Source organism: Hermetia illucens, chromosome 2, assembly GCF_905115235.1.
Source record: "Hermetia illucens chromosome 2, iHerIll2.2.curated.20191125, whole genome shotgun sequence".
Classification (NCBI taxonomy): domain Eukaryota; kingdom Metazoa; phylum Arthropoda; class Insecta; order Diptera; family Stratiomyidae; genus Hermetia; species Hermetia illucens.
In genome coordinates, this window is record NC_051850.1 from 8,089,212 (window position 1) to 8,115,652 (window position 26,441).

Consider the following 26,441-nt stretch of genomic DNA (forward strand, 5'->3'; position numbering starts at 1 on the left):
AGATGTAGTGATAAGACGGTTTCAGAAAATACCTAAATAACAAAAATATTTATTATAGTATTTAGGTATTTTCCAAATAACAACAATAACAAACAAATCGCAAGAATGTGTAACTAAATGAATAACAATAATAATAATATAAATACGTCTTCCCTTCAAAACACCGAGACTTGACACTTTTTATGGTCCCAAAGCCATGCATAGATAGATTTCTCCCCAACTTCTCGGTTCATTAACTTTCTGACAAAAAAAGATTATCAATAGCCATTTCTTCTATTATCATTTTTTTATTCTGATATGAAACGCAATTTTTTCTTTATTCAGAGTTAAAATGACCCATATAATTCGTAAGAGAGGGCGAGGACAAAATCTACGTCTGAAAATCCATTTTCGGACTAAAATCTTTCTACCATGAAAGTAAATAAAGCATAACTGCGAAAAAAAAACCATTTTCATTGAATAAAATAAGAAAAGATTGTGTGGGGTAAATGATAGGCCAATAACTTTCTTTTTTCCAAAGAAAATTATCAAAAATAATTTCGTGCTTATTTTGAACTTTTTGCAAATGTCGCTCGTTTGTTGCAAGTTTGTATTGACGACGAAAGAATGGAAAAAAAAATGTTATTCATTTATGTGTAAAATTTCATTTGACGTAGTAAACTTAGTTATCAGCTCACGGGTTTTAGTTGGCGCTGAAGGGGTGCTTTTTTTCTAACCTAGTCCAATGGTTTAGACGTAAGAACTTATGCATCAGAGGAAGTGTTTTGTAAACAAGATCTCATTATCAGGATGTTTTGTTTTGGGACAGTGGAAAAGAGTTAGATAACTCCTATTGTAATACTCATGAATACAGAATCGAAACGCATAACCATCGTATGCTCGTCAGTTCCTTATCCTGTTGCTAGTCAGTTTACTTATGCTTCTCCGATCTCGTCGAACTCCTTGAAATGTCTATTTTGAGTGACAGATGGACCCCTATTTTTTTTATTAAAGAGCATGGATGAGGGAAGACAATGAAGGGGCGACCTTTCTGAGTTGGTTATTGCCATCAAATAAACCCATCTGCATCGAAATAAATCCTCACCGGAATGACCCTAGACATAGATTGCGTAAGCCACTTCAGTAGTGTCATCTAAAGTTGTTCCGGGATGGCTCTTAAACAGATACCAAGCCTATCTCACATTTCAAGACTTTGATTAGTAGCATTGTCCCCGTATAGTTGTCATCTCAAGAATGATTTCGGCAAGAGTGGACGGATAGATTGGAGACTATAATTTCAAAGGATTTATCTGTTCTCGAGAAGTGACATGTTAAACGTGCCAAATCAAGGATGTCGGCCTATGGTAAATGTGGAGACAGTTAATCTTATAGGCTTAGCAGGTATTTATTGAATGGTTAAAATTTAGATAGCCCTTCTTATTTTTGGTAGGGGACGGAAGGGCGCCACTAATTGGCAGATGAATGGTATTTGGTTGCCGACTTTTTTATCAGTTTTCGTGTGACATTTTTCATGACCTAGGCGTATGACCCATTAAGGGTGAAGCGTTTTAAAAAGAATTCCAGCTCGACATTCAAAAGGAGGCGAGCATACCGGAGCCTAGGCATTCGGTCGCACTATCTGCTGATCTGCTTTTGGTTTTGTATCTACGAGAATATTAGACTTTGTAACTTTGTGTGCATATTTTCAAAAAATATTAGGAATCGATTGACGCGATAAAAAATCTATTTTTTTTTTACCTGTGTCACTATGCCTTTGGTAAACTGAACTACTGTCTCTTTGTTGGCATTTATAGCCACATTCTCGTTCTTCACCTTCACGGATCCAATGACCAAGATGCTAGCTGCATTATTGATCGACACTTGCATTGGCGATGCTGTGTCCTTCATGAGTACCTTTTGTTGCAGTTGGTAAAACGATGACACACTAATATTTTTATTTATGCGCCTTAGGTCTTGGCAAACATTATAGTCGTTCAGAATTTTTGAGTTTCATCAAAAATTATCTCCTGGTGACGAATGCCCTGCATCTTAAAAACTTCCTGAAATTTCTGAGTGGGGTAAGAAGTTGCAACAGACTGTCCTCACCTCCAGTGAGCTCTCATGAGAGACGTCGTAGACTCGACTTCTCTTCCTTTTCTGAGGCGGTTTTTTGCCGCTTGAATTCGCTCCCCCCTTATCCATTTCTAAGGTCTGAAGACATTGATCCACAAAAAAATATGCAAGTGCTTTTTTCGGTCTACTCATTCCTTTTTAGTTGATCTTCTCTGTCGACTGGTCCGAACTGAATTACGAGGGCGGTCCGATAAATAAACACATAACCTACAAAAAAAAAAACGAAAATTTTTGAAAAATGGCAATTTGTTTCTCAACTTAGTCTCCTCTTAGCTCGATAGACTCGACCCAACGATGCTCCAACTTCTTTAACCAGAATGTACTACACGATAGTGAATTTCTCTTTCGGTAGTGCCACCAACGTTATTAAATGATCCTCCACTCATATATATAAGTGATCTCTTCAAGTGTGAAGTATCACGTTGGAAACTTCCTGAATAGCCTTCGGCTGCATCCTGCGTAATGGGTACTTCAAATAATTCCAAATATTTTCAATTTAATTTTAAGCCGTCATCTTACATAAAGTCGTCCGTTTGATCCGTGCAAGCTCAATTTACACTCGTTAGTAAAGACAACCCGATCCCCTCACTCAACATGTTCACGAGGCTATCGTATGGGAGCACTCTTAACCCGACTGGAAAATTTTTCAATCAGTCGCTTCTCTTGACGAAGTTAATCTAATCCGTTCTGATCTGTTTTTACGTCAAGGACCTCAAATCCGCCGATACTTTCACAGTAATCTTACAATTGTGGGTGGTCAAGTTTTGCGAATCCCGTAGCTTTTAGGGCAGCCTTAGCAGAAACAACACTCCCCGCACCTCTTCTCTATGACTGCTTTACGTGCCTGACCCAGAAATGGCCGTTCATTGTATTGTGCCTTACGCAAGTAATCAATTAGTAAAATTCTCTCGCTATCTCAAAAAATTGTAGCCGTAATCTTCGAAGGCGACTTTCCACTTTGGCCTTTCGCCCTTTTTAAGGATTTGTTTGCAAAACAAAATACTATTAAAATCGGGCTGTCTGTTCGTCTGTCTGTAACGCGTACTTTTCTCAGAAACGGCTATACCGATTGACACAAAATTTGCTGCCATTCCCACCTTCGAACGCTCATATATGTAGTAAGTTACATCTTTCTACTTTGAGAGGCAAAAGAAGGGTGTACATTTTTTTCACCGAATATAGTCACTTTGGGTATTAAAGGAAAGGCCTTGATTAGTACTTTTTGACGCCAGTCTTAGTTTTGGCATTTGTTGGAAAGGCGAGAGTGTTCATTTTTTAAGGGACCCATTCTCAGAAACTACTCAACCGAAGGATATCAAAAAATCAGGAAGCTGCCCCTATACGATGCCCACGCTTCAAAACACTGTCCATATCGATATCTATTCAAATTAAGTTAATAATATTGTATTACTATGTGTTTCGGGAAATTGACAGGAAACCCCCCTTAAGTTTAGCCTAGATTATGGTATGAAGCGTGATATCCCCAATTTTGACCAAAATCGTACAATTGCTAAATTAAATTAATTAAAGTTACAGTCTTCCGATGTCTCCCGATTTCTTCTTTTCGTTTCGTTTTCTTAGGTCACTAATGTCACTGGGCGACCTGAGCGGGAGTCGTCTTCATAGGACTCTGCTCACATTTTAAACCATTATCTTCTCCCCCTGAAACACTGCAGTTCCCTCTTTTCTTTCCTGAGGTTCTTCAAGGGAATTTTCCAATGGTTTCGTAGTATTTGCTGTCAATTCCGCTATTTCTGGAGTACCCTCATACTTCGATTTTTTATCCCTTCGGTACGTCAAAAAAACAAAACCGGAAATTCGCCTTAATTTCTTTATTTCTTAATATTTTTACATCAAATTTTGATCACCTTTAAATTATTCTCTATTGGTCATAACGCATTTCTCCAAGCTATCCTACCATTGTTCAAAACAGTTTTTAGATTCACATTACGGGAAGATCTTTATGTCTTCCAGCGATTTTGGTTTTACGTCCTCCATAGTGGTAAAACGCCTCTGTCTCATGCCCTTTTTAAGTCTATGGAACAAAGAAGAAACCCCATGAGAGTTAGATCCAGTGTGTAGTGAGGGTGGACGATCAGTGTTATGTCGTTTTCGCTCAAAAACTTACGTGAAACCGACGTTCTGTGAGAAGACGAGGGACCAATTTGGCTGCAACATGGTCACATCTTCGGATAAGATTCTCTGAATTGAACTTAATGATATACCAGACCTTTCACAGAATTAATCAATGGTTTGATGACGATTTTTATGAAAGAGGGCATTGATTTTGTGACCGTCCCAAAAAATTGCAGCCGTAATTTTCGACGCCGACTTTCCACTTTGAATTTTGTTGGTGGATTTTATCCCTTTTTAAGGTTTTGTTTGCGGTTCAATGTCTATCTGTCTGCAGATACCCTTTTCTGATTGACGAGAAATTTGGTGTGGAGGTCGGAACTGTGAACGCTCACGCATGTAGTAAGTCACATCTTTCGATATTGAGTTTAAGGGGGGTCCTCATACCTGAAGTGGAGTGGGCGTCCTGGACGGGGTTGGCCTTCAGCTTCTCCACTTTTCAAATGTGAAAGCCACTCGTAGACTCTGGTTTTACTTAGGGGGATGGTGTCCCCTTAAGCATTCTTAAGCATTACAGTAATTTCCGCAGTCGATTTCCTCAACAGGAAACAAAATTTCACAGCCGAGCGTTGTTCTCGACTTGGAAAATGGAAAAAGTTGTTTTGTCAATAGTCATGGGCGAATTGATGCACTCAAGCGGTACAACTTCATACACTGACTCTGATGATGCAATCAAAACGGACATCGGGTCGAACAATGGGTTACCCCATTCTCCCTCCCCACCACAACCCAATTCTCCTTACCTTTGATCCCCCTCTCATATAATGAATGTTTGGCAACTCCTATAATTTATACATAATCCTGAAGAACGAATGCTTCCCCCTCCTAATGTAATATAATGTTTATTTGACGGTGACGATTACATTGTTCATTTGCAGCTTCCTAAAGCCTTTCGCAATATGGTTGCATCAGGTAAGCGCGACTGTGACAGTGGGAGTCATTATTCCCAGAACTACTCTCATAACGTCTTTTTTGGGGACAAATTTGTGAATGAGAGGGGAGAGATTTTAGATCAGAATGTATCTGGTTTAAACGATAAAATTCCTTCTGCAATTCTGGGCTCCAGCAAGATTAGCTTTGGGAAATCTCAAACAGTTTCAATTTTCATTTGTTTTATTCGTCCCTCGCATGATTTCCGGAATACCCTAAATCTCGAATTGAAACGGAAATAGTTGAAGCTTTACAACGAACTTGACTACATGGTCTGTAACCATCTTTTATAATAATGGCTTCCCACCAAATATCAGGAGAAAATCTGGGTTTCTGTGCTAGGAAGTGATCTAAATTTAGAAATCGCTCTTATCGCAATTTAACGCGAATCCCACAAAATGCTATCGCTATTTCGGCCGTAAAGCTTTATTCCTTTTTTTGGTCGACTTTATTTATTTTACATCTAACGAACTTGACTCCAATTAAGTCAGCGACGGAGCCTTTGCTAGGCATCTGACTTGACTTCCTCGCAATAACAAAATTTATCTGAAACATGTGTGAAATTGTGAAATCTATTGCCGGGAAACTGCACACTCGCGATAAAAGCAAGGTCACACTTTACGAAACAATAATATTTATAAATTACGCTCCCAAGCATAATACTCAGATTTAGCTTTACCACATAGTTCCTAAGTTCAAACTTCGGAGGAGGTCTTTTCTGGAAAACAAAAAGCGCGATATGGCCTCGCATGTCGCGCTTATCTTAAGGCCCATATTCTTTTTGATAAAATGAAATCTTGAATGTCAAAATTCATGTTGGTAAAATAATCGATTTTTTTAGTTTTCGCTGGTGTCATATATTTTGAGTTTTCAATCAAAATAGATTACAATGCGCGTGTGAAATACGCGCGGATTGAACTTGGGAGTGCAAGCCTTCCCCTAGCCTAGGGGATCGAAGATTAAAAAAAATATTTTCTTTTTTATTGCGTAACCATTTGAAACTTAAACAGTTCTTTATTGACGTCAAGACAATTGCTTGTAAAACTTGCGAAATTATCAGCAAGGTCAGAAGAAATTCTAATCAACTGAAGCGTGTAGATTGCGATGATTTATAATAACTTCCAACCCATGCCAAGAAAAGTGACTTTCTTCAAACTCCACAAGAAAAAAAAAAACAATTTACGTACTTCCATGTGTACACAGATTGTTGAAAAAAGTTATCGATTTTTGATAAGCTTCTGCGGTACTTCGTAATGAATTTATAGAAATGGGAATAACTGAATTCGACTCTGGGGCTAATTATTGCATAAAATAGTTAATATTGATATAATTTTTAAGGGTCCCCCCAAAAAAAACCTTAGATTTTTAAACTCTCTTTCTTGGGCAATCCTATTCATGTATCTTTTTCTTTTCAGGTGAAATGACATCAGATTTCTTCCGTGTTGTAAACGAAGCTCGTCGACATTCACTTGGACCCTTTAGTCCATCATTCAGCATTCAAACTTGCCTTCTAGAAGGTCTTCAAAAGCATCTTCCACTTGATGCTCACAAACGAGTCAATGGACGTCTTCACATCTCCTTGACTCGTGTCTATGACGGTAAAAATGTCATCGTCTCACAATTCACAAGTCGTGAAGATGTCCTTCAAGCCTTACTATGTGCTTGCTTCATACCAGGATTCTCAGGAATTTTACCACCACGATTCCGTGGCGTTCGTTACATGGATGGTGCCTTTTCTGATAATCTACCAGTTCTCGATGAGAATACAGTCACTGTATCACCTTTCTGTGGTGAAAGTGATATATGTCCTCGCGATCAAAGCTCACAACTATTTCATGTTAACTGGGCGAATACTAGTATCGAAATTTCCAAGCAGAATATTAATCGGTTTGTGAAGATTCTGTTCCCGCCACGAGCGGATTTCCTATCGAAAATGTGCCAACAAGGATTCGATGATGCTCTTCAATATTTGCAACGAAACAACTTAATCAATTGCAACCGATGCATTGCGGTGCAATCAACGTTTATTGTATCTGAAACATTGCCACAACAACAGGCCCAGCAGAAATTGAAGCAGATTGAAACCAACGGAGAGCAGGAGCATATTGATGCTGAAGATGATTATGATCCAGAATGTGTGGAATGCAAGAGACATCGCAGGGTAAGTTGATAGGCTTGTAATTTCTTTTGTAGCAAAATAGAGTAAGGTAGGAGGTGTCCTATATATTCCTCTTCTTCAGCCTTTATCCTGTTCAGTAGCGGCCTAGACTCATACACAAAATTTCTACGGACGATATATTGGAGTACATAAGGAGCAAAGTTGGTTTACTTCCTCCTGTTCTGTGCCAAACTGACAAACAGTAACAACACCGACCGTATGATTGTATCTTTCAAAATCACTTATCCTCACCAATTTGACCTCGTCAGCCACCCGTCTTTCTGGCCTAAAGGCGTATTCATCAAGCCATACAGCGACCCAATTCGCGTGTGAATTTCAGGACAACCCGCCTGCCTCGCCGAGCAATGTAACTGGATCCGTGTTTGCTGTCCGTCTGTTCGATCAGAATGTTAGGGGTTTAAAAATCAAGCTAGGGGCCTTCAATCTATCCGCGCTGGCTCAGCAACACCATGCCATCTATATCTCCGAAGCCCCGAAAGGTACTCCACTTTTCGCTGTGACAGGGACCGGGAAGCATCTCGTGTGTCCACCGGCAGTGGGGTCCTAATTGCAATAAAAGATACACTCCTCGTCGAACTCGTCAGTTTGTCTGAACTCCTTACTGTCAAATTCCCTTCCCTCTCTTTCTTCCTTTGCGGAAAATTGAATCTTCCCATGCTACACTGGCCTTCCAATTCCTTCCAACAACCTTTCCCATTCTTCCCTTCTAGTTTCTTCGTTTATGAACACTTGTTCTGTCCTGAATTTCAATACCACCAAAAACTCCTTGGGACACGCCCTTGTTGAAACTCCAAAACCGCGCGTAAATCTACTAAGTTCAACTTTCGCAAACTCAACCTTGATGGTCTCAAGTCAGGTTTAGCGTCTATCAACTGGGTTCATATATTAAGCAACTCAACGTGTGATAAACCTCTAAGCACCTTTTACAATATCCTATCCGATCTCCTCTCCTATTATGTTCCTTCTCCCACTACTTGGCTGCGTTTGTACCCAACTTGGTTCATAACGGAGATCCTTAATAACATTTTTCTGAAACATTCACTGCGGAAGAAGTTTCGAGCTTCTAAGAATGACCCCTACATTGCTCACTTTAAGGCTATGCGCTCCACTGTGAAGTCAATGATTAAAAAAGTGCTTATTGAGCGTCGAGGCCGCCCTTGCTCGCGATAATTTGAAACCCTTTTGATCCCATACTCGCTATTCTCGTTATCCCACTCAATCTCTCCCTTTTTCTATCAGTTTTGCTCACTCCACTGCCAACTTCTCACAAAAATCCTGCGACTTTCTCTGCCCCTACTTCTCTTCTGTGTTTTCTCCTTCGACCACTCCATCCTTAACGCCTCTTCTAACTACAGACTGGTTGCGAGTTGCTCATTGGTAGACCGCACTTCAGTCACCTCATTGTCAAAGAGCAGCATAGTTACTCATCTCGTTTTTTCTTCCTCTGGTGTTCCCCAGGGCTCTATAATTGGCCGCCTACTCTTCCTGTTTTTTATCAATGACCTCGCCTCCATCCTCATCTACCTATGTTCCTTTACGTAGACGACCTTAAATTATTTGCCTCTGTTTCGCCTCCGCTCGACTGTGCTCTATTGCATTCGAATTCTGATAATCTGCTCCATCGGTGTTCGGTTAACAAGTTGGCACTGAATGTCAGCAAATGCCACTGGATGTGCTATTTGCTTAAACCTTCTCTTATTCCCTTAGTGAACAACCCCTTTCACTGCTGACCTCCTTCCAAGACCTGGGTGTGATATTCGACGACAAACTTCGTTTTACGTCCCACTTTGTTGACATCATCAATAGAGCTTCCAAAATGTCTGGTTTTGTCGTAAGTTCCTCCTCCGACTTTACCTCAATTCAGTTCTCTTTAAGACTCTCCAATTCCCTTGTCAGAAACATCTATAAGTATTGCTATGTAGTCTGGTCCTCCTTCAGAGTGAGTGACATAAACTTACATGGAGTTAAAAAGGGGGTTTCCCCATATATGCAAAGGGGGATGTAAAAACTTTTTTCAGCACATTTAGTCATGTGGGGTTTCAAACGAAAGGCTTCGATTAGTACTTTCCGAAATTAGTTTTGGCGTAAAATGCAAAATGCGTGAGTAGGGGGCCAAAAAGTACACACTTAAAGTGAGACAGGACCCATTTTCGGAAAAATCTGGAAGAATTCAGGGTGATGCGTTTATATGAAATCTAGGCCTCAAAATATGTCCCATTCCGATATCTGCTGAAATAAACTTACTCCCCTTAAGTTCATCCTAGGGGCACTAAATGGCATCGGCTTAGAGGACAGTATCGCGCATGTGCATGCCAAGATCCATCATCTCCAATGTTGATAAAATACTTGAGCATCTAATGCTACCTCAGCTAACCAGATTCTTTACACTGGGTACGAACAGACTCGCTCAACCGAACACCAACTTTCAAGAATATATTAACTCTCATTTAGAAAATAGACATTGCACCGTAGCATGCTCTGTAGACCTGATGAAAGCGTTGGATCGGTCTGGACCGAGGGCCTTATCTAAAAGTTAATCAACTCCAAATATCTACTTCCTGTTTTCCAATCCATTGCGGCCTTCCTCAGTAACCGCTCGTTTCATGTCAAATTCAATGGCCAATGCTCCAGCGATTCCCCCATTTTCTCCGGGGTTCCCCAAGGCACAATCCTTGGTCCCAACCTTCAACTTCTTCATTCATGATTTCCCTATTTCCGAACCTTTATCTCTTGATCTCCTTTTTTCCTTTCCAGCCCTTGGTCGTAATCCTCTTTCTTTCCCCTCTTCCACCGTGGGTGCTCTCCTTTTTGCTTACGATACAATATTTGTTAGTGGCCAAACACCAAGGCCAAGACTACGCTTGAACCCATTGTAACCAATTGCACCTCTTTCATTACTAAGTGGGGCCTCCATGTCAACAGTTGCAAAGTTTGTCCTCACCTGCTCCTGATTCCTATCCCAGTAGTAAATACAGTAGAACTACCGAGCCTCAAAGAGAGAACTTAAAACTGCAGACAAAAAAGGAGAGCGGTGGCAATTTCTCTACACACCATAATTATCACATATATCTGGCAACACCAGATTTGTCTTCTTTCCACCTAATGACATAATTTACAGTCATTCTTCGTATTCCTCATTATTGAATGTAAATTCTAGTTTAAGCTTTCATTGTTCTTTTATTGCTCAATAAAATTATGGTATGGTATGGTTCAATAGTCCACATCGAAATGCTATGTAATTTCGAACACGATCGTATAATTAAGTGCACTTCTATCTAGCGAATCGATATCGGCAATGGAAGAGCGTTTATTTGTGTCATGTAGTGAGGCGGCGAATGCCCAGGGGAATATTTTCAAGCAGCAACGATGCCTAAAGTTTTAATTAAGCGCAAAATTCGCAATTTTCTTCGTTGAGCTTGATGGAGCGGAAATCAACGCTATTTTCCAATTTTTTGTGAGTTTTTCATAAAATCTGCATTTATTGAAATGCGATCACATTAATTTCTGTTGCATTAAAATAAAATTGAACCTTTCCTAGTCTCCACAACTGTTAAGTTACCATCAAACGTTCAATTTTAGAGAAATTTTTCCGTATTTATTTCAACACCTCCATTATCGTTTTTCTTAGAGCTCAGGTTTTTACAAAAAAGAAAACCGCATCATTATTGACTCTAAAATTAATTAACCTCATCAGCAAACTAATATTGAAAATATCTCTTATCTTACAGGATGCAATGAGTGGAAATTTACCAGAAACAGTAATGACTGTCATTCAAGGATATCTGGACTCGGCCAACAAAGGACTTGCCAATTGGCTATTCAAGCACAGAAGCATCAAACTTCTCTCTCTTCCAGCAACAGTTCCAGTTGATTTCCTCTGTGCCACAATCACAAAGTAAGTACACAAAATTAATGGAAGATTATGAACCTCATTCCATTTTCAAACATGCTCATTAAACTGCGTATTTAGTCATACCGTTTAGGGGTTGTTTTGAGAGGTATGTCTCATTCAACTTTTGCATTCATTTACAAGGGTTGTTGTCGTCTTCTGCTTGTATGAAACATGGAGTCACGTTGCAATCAAATGGTTTATGAATGGCGTGATATGGGGAACAAGTGATTCTGTACGCTGAGCACAGTTGGTAGATAGGGGGAGACCTATCGCACGTATGCATGCACATTAAAATTTGCCATTGAAGCATAGTTGTGCTGGCAACTAACGCAGTTGACTATCTAGAAAACACGGAATTGAACATGTGAAAAGCAATTGCCTGGAGAGCTGGTGTTGGAGATCATAATTTAGAGGCGAGAGCTACGAGGTCTGAGAGTCAATATTAGGCCCATTCTACTGGTCAATCAGAGACGTCTTTTTTTTCGGATCAGCTCTTGTCACCTGTTCTTAGTTATTTTCCTACAGTTCTCCTGAAATTGATATGCGGTCCTCCCAATTTTTGGTTTCATTTGACAATTTACACTCTGCCTTGATATGGTATTTACTGACCCTCGCAATGCACCTCCAATCCAGCAACTTGGGTTATGATTCACTTGCGGCAGAGTTGTCGAAAATGTTATAGTCTGCCTAGATATCGTGAAGTGAATTTCAGCGAGTTAGCTTTGGCCGTTGCCATCTCAAAAGACCGGATGGGACACATTTAGCACGATGTTTTCTGTGCAATGGGTGTCGTGTTTCCTGAACGTCGACCAAAAACATCAACGCGCTGGTGATACAATAGTCAGTCTGGCGCTATTGTAGCGTAATCGAGTGAATTTTTTTGACGTTTTATGTGAATATATGTATATGGCAAATAAAACGTGGATCCATTATTATACGCCTGACTCCAATAGCATGCCTGCAGAGTGACTAGAAAGCTGACCAAAGCGGGTAAAAAACCAACGCTCGGCTGAAAATGTTTGGGCCTTTGTTTTTTAAGATGCCGAAGTACTAATCGAGCCCTTTCATTTGATACCCCACATGGTTGTATTCTGTGAAAAACTGTTACACCCCCCCCCCCTGTCTCTCTCTCAAACTCAAAAATGTTGTTTGTAAAGGGATTCATAGGCCACACCTTCTAACCCAATTTCGTGAAAATAGCCTTAATCATTTTCAAATAAATGGGGTGTGACAGACAGACACTCATTGTAGCGATTCTAATAAGGTATTTTTTCACACAAAACCTTAAAAAGGACCCCATATGGCGAAGAAAATAATTCTGTAATATCACGTTAATGTAGCGTCACTGACCTTCTTGGATTAATTGCGATTCGAAGCGGTCGCTCACTCATCATATTCTCCAGACTTAGCCGAACAATTACTTATTCCAAAACATGAAGTGGTGGCTTTAAGGAAAGAGATTCAAAGTAAGTCATCGCCAATACAGATGTATATTTTGAAGGCATACGTACTACAGAAAGGGGCTCGATTTGTCGGAAAGTCGCTATACCAAGTGGATCACCCTTAAAGACAATTATTGGGGAATAAAAATAACTTCGCAAAAAACACGCTTGCTTTCAAAAATATTGAGATTTCAATCCATTCAGTTCTAATAATCCCGAAGGCCAGCACTATTCAGCTCCAAGTCTATAAGTTATTAATATGATATCTGTGCTATGCTACAAATGTGAGACAGTGACCCGCTTCCAAGCATCCGTAAATTTATTGAACGCTTTTGGAAAGTGGGTCCTTACGCGAATTGTTGGATCAAACCGAGAAGGAAGTGAATCAGCCTAAAGTCTTCGCAATCATAAGACTACAGAGCCTACAGAGGGCACGCTACGTACAACAATTATTGGCAGACCGGACCAACGGGGAAGGATTTTTCTTTGACATTTTTTTAACCACGGACAAAAAGAGGATTTTTTGGGCTCAACACCCAATTTTCGTGGACCAAAAAAGTAGAAGAAAGTTTCCCCTCAAATGTCCCACCATCAAGGAGGAGGCAGATTCAGTACTCTTTCAATTCTATCAACAAAAATTAGTTCTTGCTTCTTTCGGCTTAATTAATTATTAGGCGGCTTTTCATCCCAATATGATTCGCAGCCATTCCGTGTTTGTGGATCGGTATAAGGGGGCAAATAGTACCTTGGAATCACTTCGGTCACGCTGTTCACAGGGCAGAGAAGAGGCAGCGTGTGATCAGTTGCCTTTTCCTAGGCCACACCGCAAATCATCTGGTAGATGACATATAAGTTAGTTAAGTAAGGTAACTTTTGAACTCTCTCTGACAGTCAGCAGATGCACTGTACACATGGTTTCCGGCAATCAAAATAGACGACACGTTCGAAAAATAAGGGCGATACTGAAAAACTAGCCGATCAAAAGTCTTCTGTGGTAAGTCATCATTGCATCGTTTTACAACGCAGCTGGGATTAGGCTAGACTCGTGTGCCATCTGAAGCCTGCCATTATCTCCCATTCCTTACCATGATTTGGGCAAAAAAAATCCTTACGTTGCCTTAAATAGTCCGCGGGATATGAGCGAGATTTTAGGGTTATTGGAGAGTCGTAAGGCTTTGCATTTGGCGTCTGGGTCTATCTATTCTTAGTGGTTTCTATTTCTGTTGAGCAACGGATTATTATAAAGTTTTTAATGCACCGCATTTCGGGGCTGAAATTGTATCCAAAACCCGCGTGTTTTTTTTTAATGATAAGAAATGGTGGAAAATCAGAGTCAATGCAGTTAGGCAGTTTTTTGGAGGAAGACCGATGCCTCAGCCTCAACGAAATTCCTTCCTCTGGGGGTCTAAATCACGGAAGCATACATTCCATCATCAGACAGGAACTTCGTCGCTAAAAGATTTCATCACGATTGTCCATTGTCCATTGGCATATCCCTAACATCCCCGGAAATCGCCTATTAAATGGCCTGCCTACGGCGTTTGAATGCATTGGTGAATCTGAGAACATTCTCCAGAGGCAGAGTGTTGGCAGGATCTTCATTGAAGAAAACATCATCGAGGTGTCCTCGTCTGAGATCTGAGAAGACCAAGCAGCTGCATAAGGAGTGCAGGGCCGACTCCTCTTCCTCATTGGCTGCATATCGTGGAAACTACCTGCCCATTTTTTCCCATATGGTAGTTTAAGGAAATGTGTCCCGTTAAAAGCGCTTCTGGGGTTTTCATATCCGATTTCTCTCTTCAAAAATGTCGCTCTAGCAGTCCTGGTTTTTTTTCACAAAGATTTTCGCTTGCCAAGAGTTCAAATTTTTCCACTCGATTGCGTGAATTCTTGCAATTTCATCCTTCGGAGTAGACTTGACAGTGGATGGCTGGATGCCCAAAGCAGTCTTTGGCCCCATCATTCTGAATCCAGACCCTTGGCGAGCCAGTCTGTCAGCTTCCTGATTATCAGCGAGATTTGAGTGCCCTGGAAGGCACATTACTCGTTTTAGCAAAAACTCTTGTGTTGATAACGCTGCCCGATTGTCGGAACAAAGTAGAACGGTGCGAGCCCGCCATTTTTGTCGCAATCATTCTTCTGCTGCCAATGAAATGCCATATATCTCCGCTTGGAATGTGGTCACCATTGTTCCGAGGGATCGGACCAGCTCCATAATCGGATTTTCCAAGAACACCTCTGCGTCAAATCCGTCTTAATCCCATTTACTGGCCATTCTTCTCTTTTGATGATTATGACAGAATATGTCTTTTGAAAGACGAACCTGGAAATCATATGATCGGCCGGCATCAGAGTAATCGAATGTTTGCCAAGGAATATCCAGATGAATGCATGGTCGTATGATTGCCCTCCTTTCAACGCACTAATAGTACCGAAGCTATATGCGCCGTCATCCTCAAAAATAAATGAGGGGGGAGGGGGTGTAGATTTAGGATAGCTTCGAATGCCGCGGTCAGCGTAGTACTCATTGCTCCAGTAATATTTAGGCAACTGACCCTTTGAATCTACGTTAGCTACTTCCTGCTGTTAGCAGAATTTAGTCTCGGGCAACAGAGGATGCATGCATATCCGTTGTGGTGAAAGTCCTCAGGTCTTAAATATCGCAGGCCTACAACACAAGAGCAACCTGTTGGATTTCTGATATTATTCCTGGATCCTAATTACCTGACTGTTTGCATCAGCTTGATTTCCGCCCCTGATAAGGTGGGTAGCGTGTAGCTAGTGAACATAACCAGTCCGGTCTTCATAGTGGGTCCGTTGCGGCGGTATCGACTGTGAATTGCATGCAGAGCTGCATTCAAGCGGTCATATACTGTGCCCGCAAATTTGCCGGTAATTATTACGTTCGTTTCTAATAGTAAAGGCTATGGTACTGGTATGTAATTCGAGATGATTGAAGAGGTTGAGCGTTAGCCTTTCAATCCTGTAAGTCAACGATGGTTCGACACCCTAGGTGATGGTTAGAACGCCTCTCGACTCCTACCCGAGAAAATTGGCAAATTCGATGTAACAAACTGACACTGCTGCCGACAGGGACTTCAGTTAGAAGTTAATGAACACCCACGGAGATACAGAGCGGTTTTGATATACCTCCCATATTTCGATTCAAAAAGTAAAGTTCGAAGTGTGGAAGGTGTATGAAAACCGCGTCATGTCTCCGTCGGTTTCGATCAGGGAAGCGGCCACTTACTACTCCTCTTTATTTTTGCTATAGACACTGTCGTTTTTGCTTTCGTCTGCCCTGTCATCCTCTATGATCCTGAGTGTTGACCGACTATAAAATACAATGACCGGCATCTGCCGGTAATGGAGACAAAGATTTTGCGTTGGACTAATGGCGTGGCGCGACTTGATCACATCTGAAATGAGGATATCTACGATCGATATGGGATTGCACCGATCGTGGCAAAAATTGTGAGAAAGGCGTCTTTGATGGTATGGTCATGTAATTGCAAAAGGGTGGCTTGGCTGAAGGAAAAGAAGAAGTTAGGCCATGGTCAATGTAATGAATACAATAGCAAATCCAAGTTTTTGTGAAGATTCAAGATCATTAATTTGTTCCAGCCCGGTGATGTCACTCACTTTATTTTCCGGTGTAAAATTATTTTTCGTTTATGAATCATTCAACTGTTCGTCTAATTTCATGAAATACTGCCTGGAGTTATCTTTTATTTTCCATTTCAAAGCAATCTTATGATTCGCTTCTAATCTCTTTCTTTCTTTCTATTTCAGAATTTCCATCCTTGCTCCGGCAATCAGTCAACAATTGAGACAACTGATGAAAGTGTTGATATACGAGTTAAACGATGTTATTCAATCGCGACTACGAACATTAGCCAAGGTAAGCATTTCCTCCGTAAAATCCCGAATTTGTGTTAAATGTTTGTGAAATAATTTCGTTTTGTTTGTCATTTTTCAGGTTCGTTCCGACATTATACAATTCGATAATACTCGTCGAGCATTTTTCATTTCAAATCATAAATCACAATCGCGACTCTCATTGCTGGGCGATGATGATCAGGTGCGTTTAATTGCTTCCCATAATCAGTTGACTGATGCCGACACATTTGAACAAGTTCTGAAAATGACCCAAGAGAACGATACTGTTGTTGCTTTATATTATATGGATTCAGAGGAGATGGTAGGATTGTCGAATTGTATAAAGGAATAATTGATGGTTAATTAATTGAATGTTTGGTTTACAGATGCCCAAAGTATATGATGTATCCAGCGATGATATATTCCCAATTGAAGCGACATCAAATGTTGATAATTACTGCCCGCCACGATCGTTGTCAGGTAGGTTGGTTTTGATGATACATAAGTATTGTTTGATAAATGGTTTATAGTTTGTCTTCAAATGGGACATGCGGATGTTCTGCATAAGACCCCATAAAAGTCTGCTAATCGCCAAATGAAGAAAAAAAGGGACAACATGGGTACAAAGTATATTGGACAAAAAACCACCTAGTAGTTTCCGCCTAAGCCGACCTAAGCAAAACTAAATTTCGTCTAGGATTAAGGGGGTCCTAACTCCAATGTCGACTTGATGGCCGACCGGACCAATTAGAAAGAAAATTTCTCCCAAGTTTTTAATCTAAGGATTCCGCTTTTTGGCCGTGATCTTTAAGAAAACCCTTGATGAAACCGGAAATCTTCTGTTTTTTTTAAGACTCGGTGCTGACCCAGAAAAAGGATTCGTAGACCAAAAACGTGGAAACAAGTTTGTCTGTAATTGGTTCAGTCCGCTATCAAGTAGGTGACGGACTTCCAACTCTCAAAATTCTAAAACAAATTCTAACAAAGGCTGCCTGCCTGTCTGGTTCTTTCGACTTGCTAAAAATTGTTAGAGAAAATACAAACCTTTGAACGTTTTTACTGAAAACACGCGTATATTAGCAGGGCAACGCTAGTCAATCATTGTCGGGTTTATACTCATTTCAATTAAACAGAGATGTAGTAAGGTCATAATAATAATAATAATCGTTGGCGCAACAATCCATGTTGGATCAAGGCCTTGAAGTGTGTTAGAGCACTTCATTCAAGACCGTAACGGTACACTAGGAGGCAATGTGGTCAGCATTGCGCTCGTAGCAAGACCATCCTTATCAAAAATTGCAGCCTGATAACAATAATCCATTCGTGTGCTTACCTCAATGGGTTTTCGTGATTTATTTCAAGCATACAGGCTCTGTCCCAAAAGTGCCTGGAATGATTTCCTGCGGTTGGCAACGCTGGTTGGGGGGTGGAGTTTCGGGCGGAAAAGTTGATGGCGATCTAAGCTTCGAAACAATACCGGTGCCAGTCGCTTGCACATAGTTGTTGAGACAGGTTACGCCCCCACCCCCGCTTCCTCTTCAGAATCTGAGCACTTGGAACATCTTGAGTGATTTTTTCAACGTCTCCTTGAGGCCGGACTTGTCCTAAACGTTGGAAAATACAGATTCCTCTAGAGGTAGTTAACATTGCTCGGCCACTTGATAACCCCTGACGGTATCTAATCTGACCCCGACAAAGTTGAGGCAATAAAGAGCTTCCCTCTACCAAACACGGTAAAGAATCTGCGAAGGTTCTTGGGCATGTTAAACTTTTATCGTCGTTTCTTGTTCAAAGCCGCTTATCACCAAGCGATCCTGAACACCTTCTTGTCTGGACCCAAAACTAGATACTCCCACGAGGCTGTGTAGTTTGCTGAGGCTGTCCGTACGGTCAAACAATAGCTTGCTGATTCAACACTGTTGGCATTTCCTCAGCCAGATGCACCCCTAGCTGTGTTTGTCGATGCTTCAAATATACCGGTAGGCGTCCCTCTTCACGCTTCTTTTCAAAACAGCTCAACCCAGTTCACACCACTACCGTGCCTACGACCGTGAGCTACTCGCCGCGTATCTCGCAATAAAATACTTCCGTGTTCCTCCGTTAAGATCATTCATCGCGTTCACGAACTACAAACCCCTTGCTTTCCCGCTTAAAGAAAAGCCCGACAAAGCGTCCCCTTGCCAACTTTGGCACTTGAGTTATATCAGTCAATTTACTTCTGATATCCAAAAGAAAATGACAATGTTGTTGCAGACGCTTTGTTTCGAATCTCGGAGGTCACAATCCCGGCATTCGTCGAGGCACAAAAAGACGACGCATAACTTCAGAGCCTGAAGAGAGACTCCAAATACAAATTCAAAGAGTTTCCTATTTTCGGCTTAAATTCTTATTTACTCTGTGAGACCTCAGTTAAGGGATCCAGGCCATTCATTCCAGCCGATTTTCACAGGGAAGTATTGAAAGCAATACACGATTTTGCGCGCCCAGGCATCAGGACGATGGACCGGTTAGTCACTGATAAATATTTCTGGCCGTCCATGAAAAAGGACGTGAGCTCTTGGGCCAGACAGTGGATCGCTTGCCAGAAGCTCAAGATCAACAAGCACGTTCGAAAGGAAGTAGGTGTATTCCCTCGGTCAACCATCCATCTCGACTTCATCGTCCCTTTGCGAGACTCGTACGGATTCTAGTATTGCCTTAAAATCACCGACTGCTTTACGCGGTGGCCTGAAGCAATACCTCTGTCTGACATTACGGCACAATCATGTGCCGAGGCCCTCTGTCGAGAGTGGATTCCACGGTTTCGTATTCCAACCGTTATTATCAGGGACCAAGGAATGCAATTCGAATCTACTCTTTTCGCGGAGTTAGGATACCTCCTTGGCTTCAAACGACATAAGACTACTGCATACCAGCCATAGTCCAATGGAATGCTGCAGCGTTGGCACCGGACGCTGAAGGCCGCCGTAATGCCTCACGACCATCCGTAGTGGTCGCGGTCCTTGCCTTCCGTCCTCCTCGGCCCCTGTACCGCCCAACGAGAGGAGTTCACGGCCAGCCCCGCGGAGATAATGTACGGGGAGAATCTACACATCCCCGCCGACCCTGCGCTGGACATCAGAGCAGAGTTAAGCGACTCTGGAATGCTGCGTCTGTTCAGAGACGCGGTTTCGAAGCGGCGACCGACTCCACCTTTCCGACACCTGACAACGGAGGTCAGGGAGGCCAGGGGCCTCGAGACGTGTTCACAGGTTCGCGTGGACGCTCCTCGGGGCCGCTGCAACCACCATACGAGGGCCCCTTTAGAGTTCTGGAACGGGGCGAACACTCGTTCAAGCTCGACGTTCGCGGCGGACCCAAGTGGATGTCCTTGTTGAGGGTGAAGGCTTGCGACGAGCCAGCGGCCGCTTTGAAAAAAACGCCCGCGAAGCGCCAGATTTGCCCGGTGACCCCCATTGGCGGGATCACGCACACGGTTTGCTTCTTGGAATTCACTCGTTTTCAGCTGGGGGTGGAGCCCTATGGCGGTACATCGGAGAAGCGAACCTGAACGCCACCGCGAAACAGTTGACCGCCTGACAGGAGACCTTCGCGAGGAATGTCAGGATGAAAAAGACTCGTTCTCAAGTCCCTGCCGGACAAGGTGTTTCCAAAAGATATTAAAAAAACGGAATTTCTTATTTATTTACATTGGGAGGGAAAACATATCCCCAATCAAAATTTTGTGTAAACTGGGTAAAAACGGGACGGAGACGCTTGAAATGCTTCGGAAAACCTATGGTGCACCAAACTTTCATGTAGCACAAGAGATTTCGGGAAGATCAGGAGTCCGCCAACGATGTCGACCGCTCAGCACGCCCAACGACATTACAATCGGAGGACTCGGTGCAAGAAATGCGTTAAGTTTTAGACAAAGAGCGACGACAAAGCAAATCAAATTAAAACAATCATTCACCGCATTTTAATAGATGATCTTCTAATGAGGAAAGTGTCTACGAAAATGGCTCAGAAGATCCTGATGAGCAAGACAAAGGAACAGCTTTTTTTATAGTTCCAGGAATTTCGTGAGCGCTACGAAACGGAGCCAGCATTTTTGGACCGAGTGATAACAGGGGACGAGGCGTGGATTTTTGAGTACGATTCTACATGAAGGCGTCGAAACAACGAGTGTGACACTAAAGAGTTTCGTCGCCCGAAAAAACCAAAGACGGGAAAATCGCGAATCAAGACAATGCTCATTGTGTTCTTTGGCAGAAGGGCAAACAATCAATAAAGATATTTGCTATGAAGGACTCAAACCATTGTGCAACAGCATTCGACTCGGCAGTAGGAAAACTTGCAACAATTGGATTTTGTATCATGATAATTCGCCAAACCCCACCGAGCTCATTGTCTCCGAGTTGCTGCCCACAATGGATGGGATATCGCTGCTCAAACCGCTGTACAGCCCTAATCTGGAACCCAGCGAATTTCTTTTTGTTCGCAAAAAGGAACTTGGCACTTCCAGGGCGCTTTCAACGGTTGGGTAAAAATTTGGCAATTTAGAGAGAGATTCTGTATTTCTTCCATTGTTTTATGAGTACCCCCTTCGGAGAGAAGATAGATAAGAGATCAATATTTTGTCCTTGCTGTTAATTTTGGGATATCACATGTAATGCAATTAAACTATTTTTTGAATTAAGGCCTAATAACAAAAATCTTTAAACTAAATTCTTTGATTTGTTAATTTTCCAGAATCCGATCTCACCCATGACAAGAGCACCATCGAAATACCCGACAATGACCTAGAACTCAGCGATATTTCCGATCGCCAGATCGAAAGTGTTCTCAGCGACTACAGCGAAACTGAGGATGATCATTACGCCCAACAGCCAGTCTACGAAACCATCGAATCACCACAAACGGATCACCTAACAACCATCACAGTGGAGAAATAATTTAGTAATTATCAACCGAAACTCATCAAACTTTCTATTTAGTTACTCATCTAAACACAAATTTTAAGATTTCTAACTTTAAGAGCATTTGCGTTTTTAATCTAAGCAGATCATGTACGCTTTGTTATTTCAAGATTCAAGAAACATATTATCTTTATAATCGAACGTTACCATTTTATGTGAAAATGTTTATGTCCTGATAAGCATTTAACTTAAAAAAACAAACTTGAAAGGCGAAACAATCTGAAAGTTAAACAAATCACACACACACGCATACACAAATAGTACCTTAACCTTCATGTGAGAGGACATAAGCACCGTATGTCTTCTTGAGTATTGATGCTATCGTTTTTTACATACATCGTTACATGTACATAGATATAGTCCTCAACTGGAAAGTGACAAAAAAACAAAAAAACATTATATATTTTGTGACAATAGAAATGACCTTTCTACTCCTTTGTAAAATGGAACAAACGAGCATTCGTGAAATCCAAACAGTTAGAAATGATAAAATGTATGTATGTAAATGTAGTAGATAAGTAAGTAGTTAATGGAACGAATGGCTGTGCTAAAGCGAAATATGTTTCATTGGATTATTATTGATGTTCTCTTCCATTTTGGAATGTTTGCTTTAAGATATTCATACATTTAATTATTACTGACTATCCATGAATTTTATTGAGGAACAAGAACAAAGTATATTTTATTTATATTTTATTGAAGCGGAAAACGTGCTTTGGTTATTATTTTTTTATATCTTATTTTGTTATTGTTTTATGTTTTGAGGATAACTGTAAAATATAGAAAAATAATATTGTCGAGGAGATGGAGCAATGAAATGTTAACTTTTTTTTGCAAAAGAATAATAATAATATTTGAATTAATACACAACCGTCTTTAAATTAAAATACCCATCCATGTTTGTGCCCAAAGCAGCTTCGTGGCATGCGAAATCCTAAATTTAAGGCTATTCCTCACCGGAACTTGAAGAGGACTTATTTCAGTAACTATGGTCCGCACATACATTCTAGTTGGTGCTGTAGACTTTTTTTTAATCGCTTTCAGAGCAGCCTTGTTCAAGGCATACTGGATAAATTGATCCTGTATACACAACAGTTATTGTAATGCCTTTCTTTCGATCGTGCCACCAACTCCATTGAAGACTTTTTAAGTTCAACCACTGCATCCCTGTAGCGCTGCCATCGACATGAATTCGCATAGTCCAACCGCTTCACAATCTTGGCTTGGGTCGATTAAACATTACGATAAACTAAAGGCATGTATCTTTTTTTGGGGCAGTGACCTACGGGAAGCACACGCTGAAGACGCCCCATGAGGTAACCAGCTCAGCTCCGCAACGTACGACCATCCTGACGCCGCATCGCACGGCCATCATAAGTCCGCATTGCAGCACAAAACGATCTACAAGGTTGCTACGACAGCTTTTACAACCTCGAGCAGGGTAACAATTTTAATTAATATCTAAATTTTCGCGCGCACCCTGTCCTGCTGCTATGATTGAGCCGTCTAAAACAAATAGCCCCACCTCTGCTCAGCCCATTGACTGGCAGTCTATTGGTAACCCGGGATTTTTTATCCCCTATGTCGTATAAATCCCACGTAGATGCCGTGGTCAGCCTCAAATTATCACTGTTTTGGCAATGGCTTTATAATTTGCTCAAGTGGAGGCACAATTTGCCACCAACCGTATCGTTACTGACATAAGCAAATTCCACGCAGTCGTCGTCTCACTTGATTCTTCGGTGCTAGATCATGTGGTCGACGTTGTTAAAAAACCACCGCCCTCTGACAAGTATGGTGAGTTGAAAAGGAAGCAAAACAGATTAACTACAGTGTTGAATGAACTCGAATTAGGCGACAAAAAGCCCTCGGTCCTACTCCGAGAAATGACATCTTTGGCAGGACACCAACTCTCTAGTGACGCCATTAAATCTCTTTGAATTCAGAGACTGCCCGCTCGATTTTGAACTATACTTACGGTTGCAGATTGGGATGAAACAACAATCGTGGCGATATGGCTGACAGAATACTTAGTAATAATAATAATAATCGTTGACGCAACAATCCATACTGGATCAGGGCCTTGAAGTCTGTTAGAGCACTTCATTCAACACCGTAACGGTACACTACAGAATTACAGTACCCTGTAGAAGGCAATGTGGTCAGCATTGCGCTCGCCCGAGATTATTACCCTGATTTGACTCAGGTACTCATTCACAGCTGAGTCGACTGGTATTCGACGTCAAGTCACGATGCAAATCCCACTGCCACCAGTGAGATTTGAACCGCGACCTTCCGTACGACAGCTTTGTGCTCTAACCACTCAGCTATCCGGACACAACGTTCTGCTCCATTTGGAAAATCCTAAATTTAAGATAAGACGGTGCACATAACTCTTTGAAATGAAATTGAAATTTTGACAGTATATTCATGATTCTGTATTTAACATTTAAGGAACAAGGAATGATTAATAATTGTGAAAATTTCCAAATTTCCAAATTTTTTTCCTACTAGGATATTTTTCTTCTCGGTAAGTATGGAATGTATTTAAAGTCGTTCTTCCAAAATGAAAGAAGAAGCGTTAATCAACACTATTGCAAAATTCTGGAACGATTAGTTAACTTAATTCCGAGAAAAAGGAACATTTATCGGGAAAAAACGTGATTTTGCAGGAGAGGCAAAAAACCTGGCGATTCATATTTCTCGGCTTTCTTATCGATTTCTTTCGATTTTTTGCACTACAGTTATTGTTTCAATTCTCTTCTATCCCTGCAGAGTGGAGGGTGAACGATTGATATCGATTCTATACGAAAAATCGATGTGAAACCCGGAGAAGCGTCGTGAACTTCAGATCAACTTGTTCTACCTTCATGTCGCGTCATTTATTATTAATCTTTCCCGATACACACGGAAAGAAAGAGTGTTTAGAGGTAGAAGACCTCAGGAACGCCAGGAAGAGATCCCTCGACCTTCTACCCCAGAGCCAACACCTGGGCCTTTTACCTCAGGGCTATATCCCGTTAACTCACAGGTCATAACAATTAACTTCAATATTTTTTTTAAAAATACTTCTTTTTAGACATATCATTAGATTCAAGATAGTCTGAAGAATTTTTTAAGCTAATGAAGCCTTTTAAACGCTGTCTCATATATGTATACTAGTTTGTGTTTCTTTTGTTTCTCCAGCCTTTATCCTGTTGAAATGCTCGTCTTGATTGATCACGGCGTTTTGCTTCATCAGGCGAGGCTTTCAACGTGTATCTATATATATTTGAATATTAAGTTCTGGTCAAACATTGGACTCAAGACAAACACCAACAAAGCCAAGGTTCTCAGTCTGACGGGTCATCGCACTTTTCCTATCTGCATTAATGGGCAGAACATCGAAAGCGTCGATCAATTTGTTTATATCTAGGAAACGTGGTTTCTGCCGACGATGCCATCGAACTAGATGTAGCCCGACGCATTAATAGCGCTATATCCGCTTTCTGTGTTGTTATAGAAGGGTAACACTCAAAAGCTATTAAGTTTTTGTCAATACCTGTCTGTATCGTATCATCGAAGTACGCTGGCCTGACACTTTCTCAAATGAAGAATTTGACTGGCACACAGGCTTGGCACTCGAACACAATGCGATAGGAAGACGAAAGCAGTGAATAGCTCACACATTAAGGAGGGGCGACAATTTCATTGCCATACAGTGGAATCCACTCTCCCAAGATGGCCGACGAGTGGGTCGCCCCAAGGACACTTGGCATTCATATCTTTCAAATATAAGTTACTTCAAAGCATACACGGCCTAATCTTCAAAAGCATGCAGTTTGCGCTATCGCAAAGCGCTAAAAGAGCTAAATGAGAAAGAAAAAAAACCAATGTTACTTCGCGTTTCGAAAACGCATAAAGATGAGCGTATAATCGATTTTGCGGATACCCATGACCTTGTGCTTATGAAAACATGGTTCATCAAACGCTCTTCTTACATTTTATAGTGGAAACAGTAAAACACAAATCGACTATATTCTCATAAGACGCCGACATTTTACCACCGTTAATGATTGCAAAGCCGTTTCGTATAAGACCATCGCACCTCAACATCGGTCGTTGATTGCCGTCCTGCGAATTAAGACACCAATAAAACTGCGTGAGGAACACACTGCGTATTAAATGGTGGCGATTTCGTGAGAAGAAATGATCTCACTTACGCGATTACTAACCATGACGAATGTGGAAGAATCGTGGAACCAAATGAAAGACACGACCCACAAAGCAGTCTCTGCAACCCTCGGAGTCACCAAGCCAGGTAAGTGGTACTTCAACCGAGATACTTGGCTTTGGAATGACGATGTTGAAATGAAGGTCCGTGAGAAGAAACGCCTCTACCACAAATTTCTCAACGATAAAACGCTTGCTAATTGGCAAATTTATAAGAATGCCAACCAGGAAGCAAAGAACGCAGTCGCTGTCACCAGAGCGGACCATGACAAAAATTTTTACGAGAAACTGGACACTCTGGATGGCGAGAAAAATCTGTATCGACTTGCCAAAAGTCGTAACGAATGTACACAGGATATCGAATACTTCTGTTGCGTTAATGACAAGAACGATATTTTGCTTACCAAGCAGATTTCAACTGAAGAATTTGATCATCCTCCACTTCCACAATCATTGCCGATATTTGGACTGAAGTCAAGGAGGCAATAAAACGAATGAAATCGGAGAAAGTCACAGAACCTGACAACATCGCATCTGAGAGCTGGGACCCAACACTGTGGCTCAGTGAATTCTTTATCCGGGTTATCCAGGAAGGAAGAACATCACAGTACCACAGTTCCAATATGGAAAAAGAAAGGCAGTCCCGCAGAATATTCAAATTACCGTTCGATCCGGTTACTTTCCCATACCGTGAAGATTTT

General features: G+C 41.3%; 1 protein-coding gene across 2 annotated transcripts in view; it reads left to right on the forward strand.

Annotated features, from left to right (window-relative positions):
* The window catches only part of LOC119648219 (patatin-like phospholipase domain-containing protein 2), a 72,693-nt gene extending 50,365 nt beyond the window's left edge, over positions 1-22,328 (forward strand). Inside the window, exons 2-7 of one of the 2 annotated variants that reach the window (XM_038049829.1) lie at positions 6,591-7,336; positions 11,083-11,249; positions 16,481-16,589; positions 16,668-16,889; positions 16,954-17,047; positions 21,302-22,328. In XM_038049829.1, coding sequence (XP_037905757.1) covers positions 6,591-7,336; positions 11,083-11,249; positions 16,481-16,589; positions 16,668-16,889; positions 16,954-17,047; positions 21,302-21,504 — 1,541 coding nt within the window. In that variant the 3' untranslated portion in view covers positions 21,505-22,328. The remainder of the gene's footprint in view (positions 1-6,590; positions 7,337-11,082; positions 11,250-16,480; positions 16,590-16,667; positions 16,890-16,953; positions 17,048-21,301) is intronic. The other variant, XM_038049830.1, reaches the window with a different exon arrangement.
* Positions 22,329-26,441: the final 4,113 nt, after the last annotated feature.